Source organism: Nothobranchius furzeri, chromosome 15 (assembly GCF_043380555.1).
Source record: "Nothobranchius furzeri strain GRZ-AD chromosome 15, NfurGRZ-RIMD1, whole genome shotgun sequence".
Classification (NCBI taxonomy): Eukaryota; Metazoa; Chordata; class Actinopteri; order Cyprinodontiformes; family Nothobranchiidae; genus Nothobranchius; species Nothobranchius furzeri.
This window is the reverse complement of record NC_091755.1, coordinates 42879612-42896173: the sequence shown is the minus strand read 5'-3', so window position 1 is coordinate 42896173 and position 16562 is coordinate 42879612. Positions and strand designations below refer to the sequence as shown.

The 16562-nt window shown below is 41.6% G+C and overlaps 1 protein-coding gene and 1 long non-coding RNA gene across 2 annotated transcripts; both read left to right on the top strand.

Moving 5' to 3' along the window:
* Positions 1–4044: 4044 nt before the first annotated feature.
* On the top strand, positions 4045–11125 carry rps21 (ribosomal protein S21). Its single transcript, XM_015967349.3, has 6 exons — positions 4045–4132; positions 4434–4514; positions 4605–4668; positions 7356–7427; positions 10743–10798; positions 11062–11125. Exons 2-6 carry the CDS (start codon positions 4465–4467, stop codon positions 11069–11071), a joined length of 252 nt encoding a protein of 83 aa, XP_015822835.1. The 5' UTR covers positions 4045–4132; positions 4434–4464; the 3' UTR covers positions 11072–11125.
* A 1297-nt stretch (positions 11126–12422) lies between these two features.
* Positions 12423–15792, top strand: LOC139063318 (uncharacterized). The gene is made up of 3 exons (XR_011516674.1): positions 12423–12833; positions 12961–13093; positions 13931–15792. It is a non-coding gene; the product is annotated as an uncharacterized lncRNA (long non-coding RNA).
* Positions 15793–16562: the final 770 nt, after the last annotated feature.

The following is a 16562-nucleotide window of genomic DNA, read 5'->3' as shown; positions in this document are numbered from 1 at the left end:
TGCACCTCACAGCTTTTCTGGTGAGTGTTTCACAGAATCTGAAAATGTCTGGATGAACACTCGGTTATTGTGTAGTAGCTCCACAAGTCTGTGTTCACGTATCTGTCCAGGTCTTTCTTGGACTGGTGGGGAAGGTCCGCCCCATGCCCTGTGGTGAAGACTGCTATCATGCAAACCGCCGCGAGACTCAGTACTTCAAACACGTGTCAGACCTGTGGAACTCCTCAGTGGCACCCTGGACCCTGCAGAACCGGTACAAACACTGTAACTCCAGTCAGAGGGGTTACAGTCACTGTAAGCGTTGGGGGTGCCTTGGCCCTGGACTCGTGAGACTTTGGACTAAATTTCCTGTGTTTTTGTTTCAGCCCTAATGTTGGAGGTCAATACGGATCCATCCAAGAAGCTGTGTGCACCACCTGCCAGATAGAGAACATGATCGCCAAGCCAATCAAAGTCCAGATTTCTGTCCTCAGGAGAATGGCCGCCGGGACGGATCACATCTGGTGCCGGTGTCCCACAGAGGTGACTGTGGGATGCACATGTGTCAGGAAGCAGTGACGCCTGGACATCGTTCATTTTCAGCCTTCAGCTACTTGTTCTTTATTTTTCAGCTTTTGTTTCATTACAGAAGGAATGTATAATATATAATATGATTAATAATACCCAGTGTGAAAACCTTTTGTAGAAACTATGAGAACTTATATTCATGTCCGTGACATGGGACATGCTTATTACATGTTTGCACATGCATTAACATTAAATAAATAGCTGATTTTTGGCAGTGAACACTTTTAGAAAAATATGGTTTTTACTGTGAAGAATATGGGGAGAAAAATGCCTCAAAAGGTCTGTGTGTGTGTATCTAGATTTATGTGTGTGTTGTAACAGAATGAAATGACTGTTTTCCCCCTCCTCTGACACAGGACTAGTCTGCATGAGATATGGTCTCAAGGTCTCATGCATTTGCTTCTAACCTGCTTATTTTCAGCTCAACAGAAGAATGAAGAATGAACTCTTTTCTTTTAATTAATCAAAGAACTCTATTTTAATAAAGCTAATCCAACCAAGTGTTAGTCAAAAAATAAGATGTGACCGATCTGTGAAATGAAAATATTAATTACTTTATTATAATCCTATAGAATATAAAGGTACTATGACTTGAAATGTTCCAACAGGACTGATTTCACGTAGCGTTAAAAGACATGACACATTACTTTCACTGATCCAATCAGAATCTGAAAGATCTGACGGAGGCGTGGTTTTGATGGTGTTTGGTAACTCTTCAACTTTTCATTCGACCTTAAACCATAACATCCGAAGTATAAAACTATGCCACGTCATCTCCAACGCCAGTTCAAAGTGTTCCAGAGAAAGTGTCGGAGTGGCCAATCCGTAACTCTCCTCTTCAACCAAAAGAACCAACGACAAGCTGGAAAATTTGTTGCGATTCCAACTGCTGCAACAGTTCCTTTCAGAATAAAAGCTGAACCATCAAGACCCAGGCTCGGGTCTCACCAGACGCCAACAAATTGTCGCGACCCGGAAGTATCTCAAGACGGGTGGTCGGTTACCGTGGCTTCTTCTACATGCTCCGGCTCTATAAGATCAAGCTGGACCTTCACACCTCCTGATCTAGACAGGGACTTCCGCTCAGGGTAAGTAGACCGGCAAATGGTGTTGAATGTGTTTATGGACCTCCTAACCAAAGCTTAACGCGAAGACATCACCTTCAGTTTCCATCAGAACTAATCGCTTCTTCGGATTTGCTGGTTCTGATCAACATTACACCTCATCCCATTCACCGTCTCATCCACCTTAGTTACACCGTACATGTAGTGTTTAAAGCCAGTCTAGTTTAATTTGTTAGTAATAAAATTCTTAACTTTTAAACTTGACTCTCTCTCTTCTGTTGTCTCTGAGTGAATACGAAGCTGTTATCTAATCCCTGCATTAAAAAGATCCAGTTTTCTGGTTTAAATAACCTCACATTCCATAAGGTGGATTATATATTTCCTATGGAATCCTACGCCTTATGGCTCATTAAATAACATGTAATTTAAATCATTACTGTGTATAACAAAAGATTTGTGTGTGTGTAACTCTTGATCTGTAACTCGTGTTGTCTGACTGATTTGTGCGTACATGGTGTGTTTGTATGCTGGGTGGAAACTGGGAAATTTGAATTTCCTTTGGAATTAATCTAAATTTGTGTTGAAGGGACAAATTTGTTTTTCTGTGGAAAAATAGAATATCTCAGGATCCTGTAGTTATAAAAAATAAAACTACATTTAATTTTCAATCATCTAAAATGGTTTTGTTTTGTAAAACGATTTATGTACAAGTTTCTAATCATCGCTTTCAAAACACACATCTCAGTCCACAGTTACTAAACTCAAGTCCACTCAATTCTAGCTTCCTTCCCAAAAAACAAAAGGCAAGCTTTGTCTTGTCAGCCAGTCATGTGTCTCAAACATGAAATCCTGCTCTAATTGCAAATGTAGGTTCTTTATTTACATGAGTTTAATTCCTCTAAAAAATACTGTCACCTAGTCAATTCAATTCAATTCTAGTTTATTTATAAAGCGCCAAATCACGACAAGGGTCAGGTCATTAAGCCAATCAGTAAAAAGTTTCCTATATAAGGAACCCAGCAAATTGCATCAAGTCACTGACTAGTTTCAGTGACTTGATGCAATCCTCATACTAAGAAAGCATTTAGAAATTGTGGAGAGGAAAACTCCCTTTAACAGGAAGAAACCTCCAGAGAATCCTGGCTCAGTATAAGCAGCCATCCTCCACGACTCACTGGGGATCGAGAAGACAGATCACACACACACACACACACACACACACACACACACTCGCAAACACGGAGAAAGCCCATCGTCGCAAGAAGGGCCTGTGCGCCTATTGTGGCTCTGCCGGTCACAGCCTGCCCCAGTGTCCTGCTAGGCCAGAAAATGATTAGGCCAGGTGAGGGAGCATTCTACCTGTCTCATCGCTTACCAACTCCCCGGCCCACAAGTTCCTACTGTCCGTCACCTTACAAATGGACCCAGAGACTGCCACACTCAAGGCCCAACTGGATTCAGGAGCCACGGACCACTTCATGGACCAAAACTTAGCCACTCTTTTATGAATTCCTACAACTAAACTGGATCATCCATTCTTTGTCACCTTGGTTGATGGGCTGCCGCTCAAACCATTCCCCATACGCCACTGTACCCTGCCTCTTCACAAGTGTGGGCAACCATCGAGAGACCATTCAGTTCCTCCTCGTGTCGGCCCCTATAACGCCGCTCATTCTGGGTCTCCCCTTGCTGTCTCTTCATGACCCCAACATTTCTTGGTCCACCGGTCGGCTCCTAGGATGGGGACCTAACTGCTCTTTTCACCGGCCATTACCCAACACACCTCCGACCACTCTTTCTACACCAGTTTCTGGTGCCATTCCCCCTCCCTATCGGGACCTGGCGGCCGTGTTTGACACAGGGAGAGCAGGAGCCCTTCCACCCCGACGACCATATGACACGGAAATAAAGCACCTACCAGGCACTACCCCTCCCAGGGGCCATTTTCTCTCTCTCTCCGTCCGAAAGCAGGGCTATGGACGAATATATCACCGGGGCCCTACATCAAGGATTTATCTGCCCTTCCACCTCTCTGGAGGCTGCAGGTTTTTTATTTTCTATTTTTTTTAAGAAGGATGGGGGCCTGCATCCTTGCATTGATTATTGAGGGCTCAACCAGATCATGGTAGAGAATAGGCACCCCCTTCCTCTAATGAACACGGCCCTGGACCATATATATATATATATATATATATATATATATATATATATATATATATATATATATATATATATATATATATATATATATATATATATATATACATACATGCATCTTGGCCAGGACTAACTTGAAAATTAGGTTTTAATCTCAACGAGACCTTTCTGGTTAAATAAAGCATGATTATATAAAAACTATGTCGATGTTATACATTCATTTAAAACGTCAATAATAGTTTAAACCAGCAGGTGGCGACAAAGAGCTTCCGGTGTTCTGGCGGTGTTTTCTTTGCTTCCGGGTCGGGAGTCATTCCTTTCCTGTCGGCCATTAATCGTGAGCGGTGGGTCTCCTTTTAGTTCTCAGGTTTAAATGTGTACAAAGTTGGTTTGTTTCATAATTTGTTGCTTTCTTTTCTCTCCGTTTGTTAAAGTCAAGACAGCCGTTTATTGGTAGCTCTTTTACGGAGCTCGCTAAAAGCTGCGGTGAAGCTACTTTAGCTTAGCGGCTGATCGGCCACATGGTGCCCGCTGCTGTCGCTGCTCAGCGGCTCTGATGTCACTAGCAGCTACCGATGCTCGTAGTTCGAGTTCTTTATACCGGCTGCTAGCTCGGCTGTTGTTCATCTCCTCTCTGTTCCTCAGGTTTTAGGCGACCTCCTGTTCAACCTTCATCATGCAGAACGACGCTGGAGAGTTTGTGGATCTTTACGTTCCGCGCAAATGGTGAGGAGTCCCGAGGCTCAGCGTCTGGCCTTCAGAAGTACCTCCAGTAGTTTGATTTAGATGTCCTCACTGATGGATCTGTTGTTGCAGCTCTGCCAGTAACCGGATCATCGGAGCCAAAGACCACGCTTCCATCCAGCTCAACATCGCGGAGGTAAAAAGAGATGGTTGGGTCCAGCTATAGAAAGAGAAAGCAGTTGTTCTCTGAGGTTTACTCGGTGTGTTAAAACCACGGCTTTGCTCCTGATCTCAGTCCAAGTTGTTTGGTTTGTGATTATCTTTCACTACGGAGTGCTGTTCTGATGAGAGGTGGTGAGACGAACCACGCATAGGGAGAACACCCGTTTGTGCTCACTAAAGACTGCTCATGTAGGAGGTGGTAAAATGTGAGTAAAATAAGATAAGTGGAACAAATGCAACCACAGGAAGTTACCCAGTGTGATCTACAGCTGATACCTGGGATCTTTTCCCGTCTGTGGGGAATTCCTGATCTAGTTCTATGATCTCACTCTGAACTTAAAGGAGACACTTATTCTTTGAAAGTCTTCCTTTTTACATCTAAATCATTCAGAGGAACAGAAACGTCATATTAGCAAAACGTGGGGAGAGTTGTCCAGCCAGCTGTTTCAGGGCTGCCAACTCATGCGTTGAGCGTGAGACAAGCATCATATTCACGAGCTGTCACGGCCAACAGAGGGACAACAACCTAGCACACACACACGCGCGCGCGGAATGTTGCTAGCTTGTTCCATGTTTCTATTCAAAAATGTAAAAAAAAAACCCCATTAAAACACAATTAAAATAATCTATTTTAAGATCTTGTGTGTGTGTATATATATATACATATATATACATATATATATATGTATGTATATATATATGTATATGTATATATATATGTATATATATATGTATATATATATGTATATGTATATATATACATATATATATATATATATGTGTGTGTATATATATATATATACATATATATATACACACATATATATATATGTATATATATATATATACATATATATATGTGTGTATATATATATATACATATATATATATGTATATATAAATGTATCTTTTATATTGGGTGTCTTAATGTCTGAAAATGGATTAAAAGCAGTTGCATTTTAATTTAAAGATTTGAGATTCTAGTCACAAAGTACATTTCTGCAAATGTTCTTTAATGTGATCATTATAATTCTAATCAGGGCCCGAAATTAAAATTTTTTACTCACCGGCCAAGTTGGCTGGTAGATGATGAAAATCTACCAGCCAAATTTCTAAATGATTTAGATCTACCTAAAGCATGTAATTCTATATTATTTTGATTCCAAACAGAGTGACAAAATAATTAAAACATCAATTAATAAGGAAAACAACTCTTTTGTCATTTTTACTATTTATTTATTTTTAGAGATGTTTTTATGAACTCTTTCATTGAAATCTAGTCAGACTCCTTGTTTTCTCTGTCCATGAAGTCTGGCCTCCTGCTTCTGACACCGTCTTTGTGCCAAAGCATTACAGCCTCATTTGGGTCCTAGTCCTTGATCTCTGGAGAACACAGCTGCACCATGAGAATATCTGAAAGTGTCAGGGCTAGGGTTGTCACGGTAACCGGTGTAGCGGTAAACCCCAGTAAAAAAGTTAACAATAATAATAATAACCGTCTTGTTTTTAAAATATATATATATATTATCTCGGTGGATTACCGTGGCTGCGGTGTAGGCGCGGTGACCCTTACCAGCCACCGTATCATCTGCTAGAAGTTGCCGGCGGCACATGCGCACTTTGTTGTTTACAACCAAAACTTTCTTTAAGCTAAAGCTGAAATAATGGCAGGAGGAGACGGCAGCGCTCAGGACATTTATTATCCCTCAAAGAAGACAAAGTGGGAAGTACGGGCATCTTTTGGATATTTGAAGAATGCTGAGGGACAGTTGTCTGTGAAAGGCAGCAACGCTACGTGGCCATCATAATGTAGCCGTTGTCTCACGACTCCGCCACCTCCAGTTCGCCACTTTTCACAAAATCTTCGGGTTGCCACTGGTCCTGGTGGTTTTTCTTCCAGTTCGACGAGTTTTCCTTTGGAAGGCTGGCTGACTCCAGTTAAAAACCGCCACATTTCACAGCTAGTTTTAACACGAAGCTAACGGCTAACTTGATAAACTGATTGAATGGGATAGGTGGAAATGACGTTGGATGCGGCGTTCACGCTTGTGTACGTTGCATGCAGGCGGGAGGAGTATCAGACATCCGTGGAAGATGACTGATAAACATAACTAATTTGGTGCAAACATTTACTCGCCAAATGGAGCAATTTGCAGAATATCAGCCTGAATACCACCTACTCTTCTTACACACACACACACACCCCACACACACACACACCCCACACACACACACACACACACACACACACACACACACTTGATACCATTTCCAGAATACTGCACATGCTATGGCCATAAGTTTGCTTCTGTGCTGAGCCAGAATATTTCCCTCATTATTCATTTCTAGTCTAATAACACGCTGATTGATCTTTTCTTGATTGTTAGTGATGAATGTGAAAAACCACTTAATGTATTTATTTGCCATCACCACAGTCAATTTATACGATGTTAGGAGGTTAAGAGGAATGAAAAAGATTTAGTTAGTTTTCCAAATTTGTTGTTGCAGCTGTTGGTTTCCGATACTTCTGGTTTTTGGATGTGCTGCTGTTGCTAGGTAACAGAACTCTAAGCAGCACCAGGTTTGACCTGTAATCAGCTTCAGGTTTCCACAGGCTGAGAAGTTAGTTGTTCCTACCCACAGCGCTCTTGTCTCTTTCAGGTTGACAAGGTGACTGGTCGCTTCAATGGTCAGTTCAAGACCTATGCCATTTGTGGTCCCATCCGTAGAATGGTAAGTACACCAGTGGCCTAGTGGTCGAGTGTCCTGAGACTGGGAAAGTAGGGTTCCAGTTCTGGTCGGGTCATACCCAATGCCTCCCTGCTTGACGCTCAGCATTAAGGGGTTGGATCTGGGCGTTAAACCACCAAATAGTTCCCGAGCGCGGCTTGTCTGCAGCTCACCGCTCCCCCAGGAGACGGGTCAAATGTGGAGAGCAAATTTATCAGTGTGTGTGCCAACTATTGGGACTTTAATGAGGATGAAAGGCTGTTCTTGCTGCCTTCGGTTGGGATTACGGGGAATTCTCATTACATCTGACTGGAAAATCACAGGGTGCCTGGAAAAGATCACAGTATTCAGCAGATACTGACTTTGAAAGGCCGTGTCTGGTCTGAATTATTAAGCATTAAATAACAACAATAAAGTTTTAAGTATCAGGCGTGACATTAAAAGCAGACGCTTTGATGCTCCACCTGAGAGTAACTCTGTAAGGCTTGTCACCAGAATTCAGACACCAGCTCTGTTTGCTTCACAGCCAGACAGGACACGGTTAAAAATAAATAAAAACATTTGTTTTCACAATCTCAGTTTAGATAAAATTCCTCCCGTTCTTAAGTTCCTCAGCAATGGCAGACCTCCTATACATGGATTTAAGGAGAAGGTGTCATCTTGATTCAAAAATCCAGCGTTGACGGAATATTACCTCAGCATGGCGGCTGGTGTGACGCAGTTTTCACGTATTTCCAGTAACAAAAACTAGAACATTCTATCCTAAATTAGACTTTTTACAATATGCATCTTAAAAAACCTAGATTTATTTTTTTGACAATGTTTTAAGATGATTTTATTTCTTTGTGACGTTTGGCTCTCCATAGTCATGGTTATAGACCCGCTGCAGGTTGTTTACATCCAGGTAACTGAGCACATCCACACAAGCTGGAGGGCAGGAACCTCGTCTCCAGCTGTGATCCACAGCTGCATTTCCATGATTTAAGCCAACAAAATGAAAGTGTTGGTCCTCCGGGCTCCTCGTCCCTGCAGTTGTGCATAATTATATAATAAAGTACACAAGTCAGATGGCAGTAACCTGTTTGTTTCTGGACATGTGAAGCACATATTTATATTATTTATTCTGTCACAAGACTTTGTCACAGTGTGGGTGGTTTAAAGTCCCAAAGTCATCACTCACTGGTGAAATTCATCTCCACATGTGACCCATTCCCATGGAGGGAAGCAGTAAGCTGCAGCACTTAAAAGCTATTAGGTGGTTTAACCCCCCAATCAAACCCGTCAAAGCAGAGTGTCAAGCAGGGGGCATTGGGTCCCGTTTTTAAAGTCTGGTATGACCCGACCGGGAATCGAACCCTGATCTCCCAGTCCCAGGGCGGATACTCAGCCACTAAGACTGGCCGTGAGCTGCTGCCTTCAGAGTACCGTATTGTCCCCACCATAGGGCGCAGCTTCAGTTACGTGTGTCTTTTTGGTATTTAACACATACAAAAGGCACGCCGGGTTATAGGGCGCGGGCGGGGCACGGTAAAACGTACCGGTAAAACATCTGTGCGGGCTCGGGACTCGGAACATATCAGTGCAAACCAGACATTGTGAAAAGTATAAACAGCCAAAAGCATGCTTCACTTTACTGGTCTAGTCCTGGTTCAGACCTGGGTTAGAGCGCACGTGCACTTCCTCATTGCGTGCGCTGACGGCTCGTGCTCTTCTAACAGGCTCGACACACGGGAGGCAACTTCGCCTCTCCTCCATTCATTTTCAATGAGACACGCGCGACAAAGCGATAATCACGGGTCTCCCTCCTACTAAAGCCGGGCGTACACCGGGAGAGCTGGAGGAGGACACACAGGGATTTATGGGGGTTGGATGAGGAAAACCAAATAAAGTAAATCTGTGTTTTGTGATCAGTTTAATGTGACATGAACACGACAAACACGCTTTCATGACAATCCTTGTGAGTAAAAAAACGTGTAGAAATAAAAATGAACAGCGTGTGTTATTAGGGAAATAGCGGGCGAGCGGTGTTGATGCAGGATTGTGCATGCGCCGTGAGCGGTTCTGGTACTTTTGGGTCGCAGCTGCTCGCAGCGCCGCTTCAAGCGCTGATGTGCTGTGTTGAAGTTCAGAATGTGTTTACCGGTAGTTGGTGGATTTAACCACATGAACAAAATCATATGTGTGTTATTAACAGGCCTAAGAAAATCGTGTGATTTGAATTGTTTTATTAACCCTCTGGGGTCCACGGACGCGTACCCACGTCTTTAGATCAGGTCTGATTTGGGACGCTGTAGCAGCAAGACTCCGCCTCCCTGAGTTTCGGTTTCAATTCAGCTTTAAAAAGGAGATTATAAACTACACCCCAGTTTTTAAATGTTGTTAATAGGCAACGTAAAAGCGGAGTTATACTAAACTAAAAAACAACCTATTTTTAGACAATCTGATAACTTGTCAAACAGCAGTTTAGTAATCCGTGAGAGGGAATGTGCTTGTGAACACAAAAACATGAGATCCTGTTGCTGTTGGTGGACGTCTCACATATTCAGCTGATAAAAACTATCATCATGTAGCTGAGGGAGAGAGGAAGGCCGCACGAGGAACGAGGTGTGCAAAGAGGAGCCGCTTGGCGGGAAAGGAGTGGCGCGAACGGAGTAACAACAAACATTTAGACAGATATTGATGGTAAACTTCATATTTTGGAGCGATCCGGACAGATTTATTGTCTCTGCAGTTTAGTAGGCTGTTATTAGGCTTATATAAAGGATGATGAGAAGGATAAATGTCCACCAGGCGGTTCAGATAGCACGGCTGTTTTTTGAACTGGAAGCAGAGGAAGTGGGCGGAGACTCACAGCCGGAGTCTGAGGCAAACAGCGAGGATGTTGATGACGATGTGGCAGATCCACGGGTCTGTCTTCGCTCACGTCCGCACGTTCACGCCACGCCCCTTGTCTTCTACTACGTTCGCGTCTCACAACAACACAATAGGGCGCGGCGTACATTTTGGAGAACATTTACGACTTGTAGGTGCGCCTTATGGTCGTGAAAATACGGTAGTTAATCAGCTGAAACCTGTAAAATGTATCTTACTGTCCTTTGGTCTACTTGTGTACCCTACAGCTCTACGTGTGTTAACCATGCTGATAGATTTTATTTAGCTACTATTTAACCGTTTATAGACAACTAACAGATTAACACCACTGTGGTCAACGGGGAGTTGTTGTCCTCCAGCCTGGGGCGGGGGTGTGGGGGAGTGATGTCACGCTGCAGTGGGTCTATACAGAACTAACCCTGACCCGTTGTGGTTCTTCTCCTACAGGGTGAGTCGGATGACTCCATCCTTAGGCTGGCCAAGAATGACACCATCGTTGCTAAGTAGGTACCTGTAGCCATCACACCCCAGTGTGTTTATCTGGTTTGGTTCAGCTGCTGGTGTTTAACCAGGACACGACAGGCAGATCTGAGAATGGTTCTGTTTTAGCTCCTCTGTCCTTAGAACCTCGGGTCATGGTTGTTTTAGCTCGTAATGATGAACGTTTGAGTTTAAACGTTGACCAGAGGAAATGATCCGGTTCTTGTTTCTGTTGATTGGTTCTGCATCTGGTTACTAACCCATCCATGTTTGTTTGTGTTGACAGAAACTTCTGAGAGTCCCGCTGGAGGTGTGTGTGTTTGTTAAATAAAACAAATGACAAACCTGAACTTGTTGTGTTTATTAACCAATGAACTGGGCGGGCTGTCTGGATCAGCTGTTGGAAACGTTCTGGGTCGGTCTATCCGCTACCCCGGCTAGCTACTTAGATTTCAGATGTTATCTGGACGTTGGTCAAGTCTCAGAGGCACAAAGAACCGAAGCCTGTCGTGTTCGTTTGAACAAAGTTGTTAATGTGAATACACTGAATTCAACGCGGCTAAATAAAAACATGATTTTCAGTTATAACCATAAATTTATATAGCAATGCTAAATGAAAGCTGGACTAAAAAGCAGCAAACAATCAATACTACTTATAAATATTAGTACTTCAACAGTTTTCAGGTTCAGTATTATTGTGGTTCTAGCAAAATGAGACACATTTGAGCTATCTGGTTAAATGTACAAAGTAAGGTAGAACTGTAGAAACTTGGGATGTACTATATATACTGGTATTTTACCTAGTTGGACTATTTTGCTTTTGGTCCACAAGTGGGCTAAATGGATTTAGCATTTAAACACATTTAGCTTTACAAAATGTTGATCCATTTAGCAATATTACTACCAAAAAACAGTTGCAAAGGTCTGATCAAGATAAATAAATAAAACCCACAACTCAGCAGTTGCTGACATGTTTATCATGCTTACTGTGCCTTGGTGCAAGTAGATATAATTCATTTAAAAGATGATATTTTTAGTTTTTGTGACTGAATACAGCTCGACTGACAGTTTAGACATGTTAAACAACAGTGTGTGAGCTAAAGTAGAGGAAACCTGTTTTAGGTGTTGCATTGCAAGTAGGGGAATGGTGGTATTGTCAGACGTTTTTTGCATAATTAGAATGTCATATGTTTCAAAACATATCACAATTTAATAATATTGGAATATTGCCCAGCCTTAGTTGCAATAACTTACTGTAGCAGCTTAAAAAGTCCCGTTAAATAATTTCAAATAAAAAGTATGAAACCAGATTTCTGCTGCTGAGAACGTCCATGTCCTTCACTCACTGGTTTGCAGTGGTGGCTGGCCAGTAGAGGGCGATAGGGCGCCGCCCTCCCAGTTTCCCCTGTGTTTTTAATTTTTATTTAAAAAAATAAATAAAATTAACAATAATCACATATTCTAAGTTAATTGTGTGTTTTGTAACAAAAATAAATCATATCTATATATCTATCTATATATATATGTATATATATATGTATATATATATATGTATATATATATATATATATATATATATATATATATATGTATATATGTATATATATATATATATATATATATATATGTATATATATTGGTCTCTGCCGAGCGGTGGAGGCTTGTGCTGTTTTTCAATCGCCCAAACAGGACGAGACCAGTTGTCCAATTGCTGACAAGAAAATCAAAGGGTAGGAATGGGAATGTATCCAATCAGCGTCGACGTTGTTTCAGAAGCATGATGGGCGATGGAGCTACCGCCAAGGCTTTCATTGGTGTTCGGTAGAACTCGGAGAGTCTCGACTCCAGCACGTTTTTGGTCGTGACGCAGACGCAGACGTAGACATGGACGCCAGTGCGCCTACAACATGGATACCGGATCTCAGCAGCCACTGAATTCAGTTCGGTCTCATCTCCAGTATCCGTTCGAGAGGAGAACTATGGTGGAAAAACTTAATGTCAAAGAGCTTGGACCAGATCAGCCCGACGTAAAGATAAGCCAGCAGGAGAAGGAGAGAGGTAAACTGTACACAAGACGCTTCTCCCAAAATTGGTACACCAGGAAGCAGTGGCTAGCTGGATGCAATCACGCTAATGCGTTATTTTGCTTTCCGTGTTTGTTATTCAAAACGACTGGGATCCACAGAAGGTGGATGTGGAACTTGTGTCTCATTGGGGACTCCATTCATTCTCTGACTGAGGAATGCAGCGCATCAGTGCAGCAGCCAGCAAAGAAACGGAGGACGTTTGGACAGGGAGAACAGCAGCTGGGTGCAGAGGTAAGCTGTACATTACATTTCTGTAAACAAGACAATCAGAATCAGAAATCCTTGGTTGTCCCACAAACCGGGACATTTGTTTAATAACATGTTTAATGTGCAATAACTGTAAAAACTAATTTCAACACACATACCTATTATACATATTTAATCACGTAAATGTGTATTTCATGTAAATTTGTACATACATCAATCTGATTCCATTTTACTTGTTACACTTCTGCTGCAGCAAACAAATTTCCCAGCTTTTGGGACAATAAAACATTTCTGATTTGTCCCAAAAAGTGGGAAATATGACATTTGTAAGAGGATACTGATGACATTATTTCCTATGAAAGTGTTTCCACTTTCCATAAGTCCTAACAGTGTAAATTTCTGGCATTTTGTCTAAGTGGTGTTTACTACCATTACTGTAACAGTGACCTGCTCGTAATTTTTCGTGTTCACTCAAATGTTGAAATTAAACAAAATGTTTTTGTTACTTGCCTCTTGCATTGCCTATTTACCATATATGGTCGTGTTATTTTATGTGCAATTTAATGCAGTATTTTTCAACCTTGGTCTGCAAGGCAGCGTGCCAATAGTCACTCACCTGGATTAATCAGTTTGTCCAGTAATGTAAGACAGGAAATAAAAGAGCTGTGCTTGATTCAGGAAATAGTGAAGTTGTGCACAAAGCTCAGAAAGCACAAGTTTGTTTAAAAATAAAAAAATAGCACAGCCCCACCAAAAATATTTTTCACCAGCCGCCACTGGTGACTGGTTAGTGCACGTGACTTTCACCCGGGGATCTGGGAGTCGAATCCTGATTGGACCATTTTTTTATATCCACCACAGATCTCGCTGAAGAACTCACAACATTGACGGCTTCAGCAGCGCTGTGCCACTCCGTGGATTTTCTCATACTAGTTTTGCAAAAGCACTTCCTTTCATTTCTCCACCTCACCCACAAGTACCTCAACTTCTGCTTCTGTGAAATAGCGCTTCCTTGATCTGCCTTGATCTACGGTCGCCATGTCATTGGTGGAGCGCTGCAACAGCCGGCTTATGTGTATGCATGAGATCCACAAGGCACTTTGCCTTTGACTATTTATGGCAGTAAGTGGGCGTGGTGAGGGCGGGATGTGACTAAAAAGCAGCTGAGAAACATTCTAGATAGTTTCTTATTTATGAAGCGGAGATTGCGTGCAGCTGTGCGTACTCCATGTTGATAGATCACAAACCTACTAGGCATAAGTACATTTTTTTTGCTGAGCTTAAGTACGGTTTTAGCAAGGATTCTATGCCATGTTTTATAAATGAGACCCCTGAGCTTTACACCGTTGGGTCGAGAAAATTTCCTTAAAGACTGACGGAAAACAAAAGGAAGTAAAACACATCAAGAAAGATCTCTAAAGTTGCAGAAACCCTAACTGGGCCTTTGTGAAATCTACAAAGAAGTCTGAAAAAGCATCCAAAGCAACAACCAGCAAATAAAAGAACAACAGGCACTAAGGCACCATCATCACATACATGGCAGAGAAACTTAGAAGAATCTTCTCCAAACACAACATCCTGGTAAACTTCAAACCCAACAACACCCTCAGACAGAAACTGGTCCATCCAAAAGACCAAACACCCAAAGATGGAGAGGCAGGGTACCCACAGTAGTTCCAGCTTGTCAAATAACAACGGATAGCTACAGCTTATAAGCCTGACTCTTCCATATTCCAGTCAGAATTTACAAAACTCCTCAGATGAGAAGCAAAGCTTCTTCAAACATGACAACAGTGTCCACATTTATGCACCTGCCAATCTTTGTTCAAACAGTTGTTGCACACTTTCTGTAAATCCTATAAACTTCGTTTCACATTTCAAATATCACTGTGTGTCTACTTTATGATATATTTAACTGGCATTTTTTATCGTAACAACCAACGATTTATACAGGAAAATCATGAAGATTAATAAGCCTGCAAACGTTCACATCTCTCTGTATGTGTGTGTTTATATATATACTTATAAATAAAATCTAAAGAAATGTTTTAATATATCATAAAGTATAGCATATTCTGGACCAAACATCACTCCAACCTTCATCGATCTCATCATGTTTACATATCTGTAGAGGTTTGGGGCAGCACTTATAAACGTTCTTTATGTATATTAGAAAACACCAGTTACTGGTCACTGAGCTCACACAAACCAACTGTTTATAATATTAAACATCCTTTTTACTTCACATATGTGCGTGGTCATAATGTTATGGCTGATTTTGACTTTGAGCCAACAGAGGGCAGTGTTCGACTAAAAATGAATGTTAAAGTTTTTAGGTTTTAAAACAAAACAAATTAACCCTGGTCTGTGGAGTATAATAATAATAATAATAACAATAATAATAATAATAATAACAATAATAATAATAATAATAATAATAATATAGGAGAGAGTATTATGAGGAGAGATACTGCAGAACTTTCCTTCCTGCCGCTGTTAGACTCTATAATGGTCACAGCTAATATGGAACCCACGATTAATATCATCACCGACATATGCAATATTACTACTACTGTTGTTATTATGTGCAATAATTATCTTGATTATCTTAGTTTACAATTATACTCTTGTGTGATTTATTCTGTGTGCTACTGCTGTTATCCTCTGTGTTGTCCTTGAGCTGTTGCAGTAATGCAGTTTCCCCACTTGGGGACAAATAAAGGTCTTCTTCTTCTTCTTCTTCTATTTATTTATTTTATTATTGTCATTATTACTATTATTATTATTATTATTATTATTATTATTATTATTACATCACCTGATATTACAGTCTGTTCTTGGGCTGAGGAGAAGCTATGGCTTCAGTCTTAACGTTGTTCTACACATTCAGAGAAAACATTTTCACTCGCACCAGCAGAGGTAAAGTGAAATATCAGAGGTTTAAAGTGACGCATTAATATCCGTCCATGGATTCTGTGTTCGCTAATGAAACACAACACAAGTGCTTTCTGGCTTGTTAGTGGTGATCAGATCTCACTAGTGGAGGACGTGGGTGGTTTTACTTACGAGGAGGTTAAACTCCCACACTTTTCCCACAGTTTAGCTCACAAACGTTACTATCCGTCCAGTGTTCTTGGGCTGAGGAGAAGGTACAAAGAAACTGTGTTTCTCTCGCTGTGGTTGTGTTTTTGCATTTGTGTTGGGCGACGGTGGCGCAGGAGTTACGTGCTCGCCTCGTAATCGGAAGGTTGCAAGTTCAAGCCCCGCTCAGTCTGTCACTGTTGTTGCGTCCTTGGGCAAGACACTTAACCCCCCTTGCCTGCTGGTGATATTCCAATGGACTTGTGGTACCTGTGTGTGGCAGACTCGTCTCTGTCAGTCTACCCAAGGGCAGCTGCGGCTACAATGTAGCTCATCACCACCAGTGTGTGAGTATGTGTGTGGGTGAATTGTGTTGTACAGCGCCTTGGAGGGTCCCTGGACTCCAGAAGGC

What these genes read in the sequence shown, in the direction of transcription:
- rps21 (XM_015967349.3), top strand. Translation starts at nt 4,465, where the DNA reads ATGCAGAACGACGCTGGAGAGTTTGTGGATCTTTACGTTCCGCGCAAA. An exon ending in CTTTACGTTCCGCGCAAATG is followed by an intron (nt 4,515 to 4,604) that starts GTGAGGAGTCCC and finishes CTGTTGTTGCAG; the next exon opens with CTCTGCCAGTAACCGGATCA. An exon ending in GTGGTCCCATCCGTAGAATG is followed by an intron (nt 7,428 to 10,742) that starts GTAAGTACACCA and finishes CTTCTCCTACAG; the next exon opens with GGTGAGTCGGATGACTCCAT.